Source organism: Aptenodytes forsteri, unplaced genomic scaffold (assembly GCF_000699145.1).
Source record: "Aptenodytes forsteri isolate BGI_AS27 unplaced genomic scaffold, ASM69914v1 Scaffold2, whole genome shotgun sequence".
In the NCBI taxonomy this organism is placed as follows: domain Eukaryota; kingdom Metazoa; phylum Chordata; class Aves; order Sphenisciformes; family Spheniscidae; genus Aptenodytes; species Aptenodytes forsteri.
Window position 1 is genome coordinate 12,415,573 of NW_008795695.1, and position 8,289 is coordinate 12,423,861.

Here is an 8,289-nt window from a genome sequence, read left to right on the forward strand (position 1 = left end):
CTTGGCAGTGCTAGGTTAACGGCTGGACTTGATGATCTTAAAGGTCCTTTCCAACCTAAATGATTCTATGATTCTATGAAAATGGAAGCAAAAGCAGACTACAAAGGAAGAATTTAAAAACATTGCACCAGTGTGTTAGGAAAGCAAAATTCAGTTTGAGTTCAAACTGGCAAGGGGAGATTTAGGGCAACAAAAAGTGTTTCTACAGCTACATGAACAATAAAAAAATAAACAAGGAAAATGTAGGCCTGTAATTGGCGGTCTAGTGACAGGGGATACAGATAGAGCTGGGAAGTCCAATGCTGCCTTTGTCTTTGTCTTCACAAGCAAGACCCCCAGGTCTGTGCCCAGAGGCAGGGTTCAAGGAAGCGAAGAACTATCAGTAGTGGGAGAAGATTGAGTTTGCTTCTGCAAACTTGTGAGGATACAACTTCATGAATCCAGAATAACCCTGTACTGATTTCAGCAACTGACTACCTGCTACATGGAATAAAGAAAGTTGTCGTGAGACTGCACGCTCTGAGATCATAAAAGTTTCAGAGAGATATATATTCCAGACAGAACAGTGATGGAAATGTTTATTCAAAGTATCTTAACACAGCCTTTTATGAATAAAAATATTGCAGGTTTACCATAATAAATGGTTCACTCTGAAATTTCCTCTTTTTGGCTCTTCGTCTTTAGTTGTATCCAATTACTCTGCTTCCTTTGATTCATCCTCCTTATCCTCTGAATTAGCAGCTCCTGTGGAGGCGAAGGAAAGACAGAACATAGAGATGCATTTTATTATAAAATACTGGAAAGTAATCCTAGTAACCTAAAACATAATTCTAGGACTATGCTGGCTACCTCAGTCATCTTTCCCATTGCCTTTCACTGCCAATACTTGAATTTAACTGTTATATGTTGTTTGTCATCTGCCAGACAGTCTCAGTACACACATATTGACTGCCAGCTGGCCCATATGTAACTCCGGGACAGCCAAGAATGTCTCCTATTTCGACAAGTATCATAAGAAACATGGAGCAAGAAGGATGGAATTCCTGTGTGGAAAAAAATTATGGTAATGGGACAGAGAATACGAAGCTGCAAGAAACCAGATTTTGTTACATCTGTTCTTTACAGTATGCATATTTTCTTCAAATCATTTCCTCTTACTATAACTTAATCTTGCTAAACATAAAGATAAGAGGAACAATATGTTGCCTAATTAATTATGGATGTAGACCTATGCTGAAAAATGTATAAAATCCAACTCTCTGATTCTAGAAATAAAGAGTTGGAAGGAACTTTGAGAACATCTATCTCATTCCTATGTTTTCATGCATTGGAATCTGCATTTATGCTGTCTCTGACAGATACTTGGGTCCATTTGTTCTTTTTAAAAAAAAACAACACAAAAAACCAATGGGAATACCAGAACTGCTTCATTGTGGTAGGCCAGAAAATTTGTCAGAATCGAGTTCAGTCAAAAATGGTTATTTGAGTCCAAGAGACTTTGAGACAAACCAGGCTCAATGAACTTTTGCCAAATCCAAAGCAGAGCTATGCAGGAAACCTGCTTAGATTTCTGCTGGATCTGATCCAAGCCCAGGGATCCTGTAAGATGTCAGTCCTACGCACCAGATCAGCTAGCTGGCTAGTCTGCCCTGAAGCAGGAGTGCACCTTCAGAGCTGATGGGCAAAAAATGAGAGCAAATAAACAATGAAAATTCCAAGAGCTGACCTAAATGTTTAGTGTATACCTCCAGGCATTTTGACATGGTTTAATAGTCTTTCTGATCCCTATGGATAGTGCTTTGCTTTGATTTATTGTAAAATGGACTGATTACAAATGGATAAATTTATCTTATGTTTTCATACATCGGATATGTAAGCTTGTGAATGTTAACACTTAATAAATAGAAACACCACAACTGGGTGGAGGCCTATAGGCTAAATATGAGTAAACATAAATGCATCCTTTTGTTGTTTCTTAGTAATTTTGTATTTAAAACAGGCTTCTGAACTGCCTGGAAGAAAACCTGAGCATCTGAATTCCAAATCTCTTTGGTTTGTAAGAGAAACAAATCAACCAGAGACTGTTCAAACCGTAATGCATAACAATACCTAAAATTTGTTTCTTCAGATTTGTTTTGCCTGCTTTTTAACTTCAGTTGAGAGAATAAGAATACACAATTACATTCATGAGAGAAAAGTGGAGTGCTCAAAACCCCCTGAATTTCCCAGGGTCTGAAATCTTCTCTCTCATTTTTGTACGAAAAAAGGTTTGCAAATGCAATCACTTACAAACTCAGCCCTGCAAGTGCTGTCAGCTGTACATGTCTAGATAATGCTGCACGGAAGTGTCACTTCTAATTTGTACTGTTACAGTTTATGAACTTGACTACTCAAAACCAGTTTACATCTATAGAGGGCTGCCCCCTTATGAAAGGTAGACATTCCCATGGTCTCTTCAGCTTGATAATGAACCTCTCAGCAGCAGCATGACTTCACCTGATTGACATACATCATTTCAAACCCTGATTGCTAATTGAAGAATGAGCATGCATGCCCCATTCCTCACCTTGATCCTCCTGATCTTTGTTTTCTTCGTCCTCTCTGCTTCCCTCATCTTCCTCTCCTGCATCCCTTGCTGAGCTAAAAACTTCACTGGATACTTCATGAAGAGAAGACTCATCATCCCTACCCTCAGCAGACTCATCAGTGACTGAAATATGCGAAATTAGAAACACAGAAGAAAATTAATTTTTACAAATTTTCACTCAGCCATTGTTTTCATGCAGTAGCTAATAACTCCTACTGAAGTCTATCAGTACTTAAAGGGGGCTTATAAAAAAGATGGGGGCAAACTTTTTAGCAGGGCCTGTTGCGACAGGACAAGGGGGAATGGCTTTAAACTAAAGGGGGGTAGATTTAGACCAGATATAAGGAAGACATTTTTTTACGCTGAGGGTGGTGAAGCACTGGCACAGGTTGCCCAGAGAGGTGGTGGATGCCCCACCCCTGGAAACATTCCAGGTCAGGTTGGACGGGGCTCTGAGCAACCTGACCTCATTGAAGATGTCCCTGCCCACGGCAGGGGGGTTGGACTAGATGACCTTTAGAGGTCCCTTCCAACCCAAACTATTCTATGATTCTATGATTCTAAGCCTGCAGTCTTTACTCACATGAGAAATCCCACAAAATCTTCTGTAACTATTTATAATCAGGTTTGTATAACAGGCCATGATATAGACTAAAATGATTCACAGGCTTCCCAAGACAGTTGTATATCATTATGCTATGTGAGATGAAACAGACACATATATATATATATTATGCAGTTTATGAACAGGCTTGGAAGTTCCTAACATTCAATATGTGGTAAATTATAGGAAAAAAAAACCAAAAAACCTCTCACACCACTTGATATTAAACCTGAAAAACACGGTTTCAGGAGATAGTCAAAGCATGGAGTTTCCAGCTGTCCAGCAGAACAAACCTGCAGTTGATGGCATTTTCTCCTCTTCAGTTACTGCTGCTGCTGCTCTTTCTTCCACTACTTCTGCTGCTGCTGCTGCTGCCACTAGGGAGGCTTCTCTGGGAGAAGGTGGGTTTTCCCCATGGGGAGTCCAAAGTGTTAATTTGGTAATTTCTGATGCTTTCCATTTTGGGGCAACAAGTAATGAGGGTTCCTCCTCTTCTTCTCCCTCCCCTTTACCCTAGAAGACAACTCATGAAATCTAGCATCTTATCTTACAGGTATTAAGGGGGTAACGAAGATGATGGTTTTGTGTACTAAAACCTCTTTATCTGGGCTCAAAACGGCAATGACATGGCCTTTTAAAGTATTTACAGGTGAAGGAACTTCAGCAGCTGCAAATCTTGGAAGAGAACTATACTTTGAACCTTGATGAAGTCAGTTGACTATTACTAATGATCAATGCTTGCCAGTTTGCTTTCTTTAAGGTAAAATTTTGTCTCTCCCTTAAACAGAATGGCTGTGAGGGGCCTATCAACTATGTCTCCTCTTCTATGCCTGTCTACAGCACAACAGCGGCAAATAAGACCTGATGCTCTGTCTGGTAGATGCTATCTCACACAGGAACAGAGTGGCGAAACAGCTCTTTCTGCCTCAATATTTGCTTAGGGAAGACCTTGGAATGGATCTAGGAAGCAGGAAGGTACTGCACAAAGCTTATGTTTTTGAAATTTGAAGATATTTTTTTTTATTTAAAAAATCATGCTTTATTTTATCCAAATATGAAGAAGTCTTAGTAATGGAATCATTATCTGCATTACAAGCTAATTTCTTTTATTTTTTTTAAATGGGACTTGTTCTGCAATTACGTCAACTAAAGAAAAAAGAAGCAAAAAATAATCTTACTTTAGTGACAGCACTGTCCCTTGCTTTACACAGTCACTACAGCATTCACATGAGAAGAAATTATTGTTCCTGAGAGTAATGATTTTCAGAAGCCGAGTGCTTAACCCTGGGGTTCTTAAATTCATGTTTACACTCCTACATCAATGGCCTAATATTCCAAAATCAGCACATCCAACACTTTGGATACTCGTATGAATCTGATACTGAATTTGAGGATCTCTTGCTTTTAGCCAAAAAAGCAAAACAGTCTCCATGTTTTGCAAATCTCTATCACTAAGGATAGGACTTTTTAAATTATTATTATTTTGTCCGTGTCTTAAGAAACAAATGCTGCACTGGAGAATTTTCAAAGAGTGTGTAATGGGAACTAATGTGTCAGACAACAGAGGTAGCAAACTCTAAGCTAAAATGTGGCGTATTTTCTTGAAATCAAAACAGTAATATTAAGATACATTTCTTATTCTATAGCTATTTTGCACCATATTAATTAGAAATGTTTCAAAACATTCACACATGAAGGAGAAGGAAAAACAGGCCCTGATCCCAGCTGCTTCCTAGAATTATTAGGAGCTGTGGATATTAAGCTCCTAACAGGACCAGGACAACAATGGGTCATAATTCCAAAACATGAATCTGCTGGAAATTACCAGTTGTACGCATAGCACCAAGCATTTCAGAAATACAAGAAGAAATATATATTTTTCGTTGTTTCTGGTGTTCAGAACAAAGTGGAATACAGGCTAAATGTACAGACAAATACATCTACATTATTCTGTGGTTTGAAGCTTCAAGTGTTTTGGGAAGGTCCTGATTCTTCTAAACTTTAGGCAGAAAGGACTCCTGTCTGCAAGTAGTGCAAAAATCACACCTTGTACTTGCCAAAGCTTACACAGTAGAGAAGCTAAAGAAAGAAACAAAATGAAACCTCATTTAGTTCTTAAGAATGTATGAGTTTCTATCCTTTTTTGACTGGTTAGATCTACTTTAACATCAGTATCTATAAGGCATTTTATAGATTACTTGATAATAGATTTGATTTACTGAGTTCTCTGATATTCAGCATAATTTGCACTATTTCTTTACCTGCTCTGATTGTACGTATTCACCATGCTGTTCACATCCAATATCAAAGACATATTTGCCATGACCTACAGGCTGCACAAAGATACAAAAAAGTCAGCAGAAGTACAAAGTTGGTACATTCTAAGCATATAAATGTAAAATATGCTTTACTACCAAATTTATGCAATAGTCAATAACAATTTAGTTTGAAAGCAAAGTTGCAGAGAAAGTTGGCATTCTGTCCTACAGGTTAATTCAGTTTCATATGTTACACTTACGGTACAAGAAATACTACAAAAGATCAGGAGCCTAGCTTCTTATTTTAAGTGGAAACAGATCATATTAAGGCAATTCCATGCTAACTATTCAGATGAATAGAGAGTTTTCCAGCACACTTACATTTCCGTTCAAAAACTTGCCCTTAAATCTATGGTTTAGGTGAACAAGTTCAGCTTCTCCTTCCTGGTTTCCATTTACCCAACCACCAACATACTTAGATCCTGTGTCTTTATAGACGTATGTACCTTGCCCATGCCTAAGGAGAAAATAATAATTTTGCTTTATATTACTGAATATTAAGGATTTAGGATGTTGTGATGCTTAAGGTATTAAAACTGTATTATTTAAGTGGCTGAAATGACTCAAGTTGGACTAAATTGCCAAGGTCATCCAGTAGCACTTGATTTGCTGCAGTCAGCCATGCTTTGAAAATAACCTTTGCATTTTAATGCCACTGGGTGACTTGAAACATCACTGTAAGAATGAAACAAACCTATTGTGGTTAAACCATTCTCCAGTATAGATGTCTCCATTTGCATACGTGTACTCTCCATAGCCGTGTCTCTGGTCATTCACCCAGTCTCCTTTAATGAGAATACGATAAAAACAGAGTGAGATGTGGTGTATTTCATTGTGTGATATAGCAGTCAGTTTGTAAAGTTATCATACATGAATTACTAGAGAAGGAAAAGAAAGCTATGACACCACTGTGATTTCTTACCATTCCTTACTCCAAGCCCTTGCTCTTTTTTTCTCTGTGTGTCCCCCTCCACACATATTTACGCAGCTGCCTGACTTCCCTTTCATTTTGTCCACCACAATCTGTCTCCATTATCACTCTCCATTATCATTATGAACATAAGAAGTCGTATAACATCCTGCTCCTATCTATAAATTTCGTAATGTATTACAGTTGCATTAGATAATGTGATATTTCCACTCAAATAAAAAGAGGGACTACTTTAGTTTGACTCATTTGCTAAAATTGTCCTGTCAGTGAGGGGGTGTATATACTCAAAAGGATGCTAGATTGTGTGTCTTAATTACTCTTCTATTCAAACTTAAAAGAAATTTAAAAAAAAAAATCACAGGTGCATATGCATATGTGAGGCAAGATTGGGCTGCTCTTTTTGCTCTCTGTTTCTAGCCCCCACAATGTGGATTTCTTTCTTGCCTAGCTTAGAAAGGAAGGGGGGGAATATTGTCCCTTGAAGGTATTATTAACTGGTATTCAGAGTGTTTCGGGTACTCTCCTGGAAGAAGGGAAACAATGCGAGTTTCAACGTCTTCAAACTTCAGAGGCATCCCAATCCCTGAGTAAGTGCTCTAATCAGTAGACTATTTTTAAGGATGGACCTAATAAAGTGCTAAAATACTTTATACTGAACACATCTGTTGTTCTAATCATCATTCAGAAATAAGTAACTATACTCTCTTCTACCAAGATTGCACTGATTTGTAAAAGTTACTTAATATTTCTCAGGACTTAGAACACCCCACTTGAAAGGAGGACATGACAAGAATAAACCACTACTAAATACCACGCTTCTCACAATAATTGACATAAATCCCCATAAATAAAACCCATACTTCTCAGAGCTTGTAGTAAAAAAGGAATAAAAGGAAAAAATTTCATCGCAAATTTATCTTCTTAAAATAAGACATTGTCCAATTCACTATCTCCTTGCATTCAGGATGGGGGAGGGTGAGGGGGGAATGTGTCCTTTCAGTTACAGAAATCCTTGCAACCGTGTTCAGTGTTTTACCTTCATATTTTGATCCATCTGGATAAAAAAAAATACCCTGGCCATGCTTTTTGTTTTGAAGATATTCTCCAGTGTAGCAAGCACCATTTCTAAATCTGTAGGTACCCTGAAACATATTTGGTATAGATAAAATACTTGTCAGTTCTCACTCTTGTTTCAATATAGCGCCCAAACTAACAGAACTGCTGAAACATAAGCACAACCACTGCCTTCTGTCACTGTCTTACCTGTCCACTTCTGAAACCATGTTTATATTCTCCATCGTATGTATCCCCATTGGGTAAATATGCTTTTCCACGTCCATGTCGCTCACCTTCTGAATTGCGTTCACCATCATACTCCTGATCAAATGTGAAAAAAAATTGTTTAAGAGGGCTAGACCTGACTGAATCTAACCTCATTAGACAGAGGAAAATGGGTGTTTGCTCAAAGCTGCTCCAATTCAGCTTGAATCAGACTGCAGGAGCACCCGGCCAACAGATGTACTGCTTATGCAGACACTTTCGTCAGGTCCTGGCACAAAGAGGCTTTCCTCCCTTCCTGACACACTACTGGAAAGTATGGATGACTTGTTTTCATCCAGTGGAGAAAGTTAGGCAGGTCCCAACTGAAGCGGTACAGCCCCACTTCCGAAACTCCTGTGCCCACGGAAGAAGCCCCTCGGGAGCTCTCCCAGCCTCGGCACGGCCGGCATACAGTATTCAAGACCCCGTGACCGGTAACGTTCACTCTTCCCTTCCCCGCTGGCGCTCCGCGACCCCCTGCCCGCGTCGCCCGTGGCCGTGAGCCGCTTCCCGCCCCGCTCCTCCCCAG

The 8,289-nt window shown here is 39.0% G+C and overlaps 1 protein-coding gene across 1 annotated transcript in view; it reads right to left on the reverse strand.

Moving 5' to 3' along the window:
- Window positions 1-694: 694 nt before the first annotated feature.
- The window catches only part of RSPH1 (radial spoke head 1 homolog), a 9,544-nt gene continuing 1,949 nt past the window's right edge, over window positions 695-8,289 (reverse strand). The window contains exons 2-9 of the mRNA XM_009283100.1: window positions 7,704-7,817; window positions 7,477-7,582; window positions 6,204-6,294; window positions 5,831-5,966; window positions 5,453-5,524; window positions 3,485-3,704; window positions 2,567-2,710; window positions 695-744 (exon numbers count right to left, since the gene is read on the reverse strand). Coding sequence (XP_009281375.1) covers window positions 695-744; window positions 2,567-2,710; window positions 3,485-3,704; window positions 5,453-5,524; window positions 5,831-5,966; window positions 6,204-6,294; window positions 7,477-7,582; window positions 7,704-7,817 — 933 coding nt within the window. The remainder of the gene's footprint in view (window positions 745-2,566; window positions 2,711-3,484; window positions 3,705-5,452; window positions 5,525-5,830; window positions 5,967-6,203; window positions 6,295-7,476; window positions 7,583-7,703; window positions 7,818-8,289) is intronic.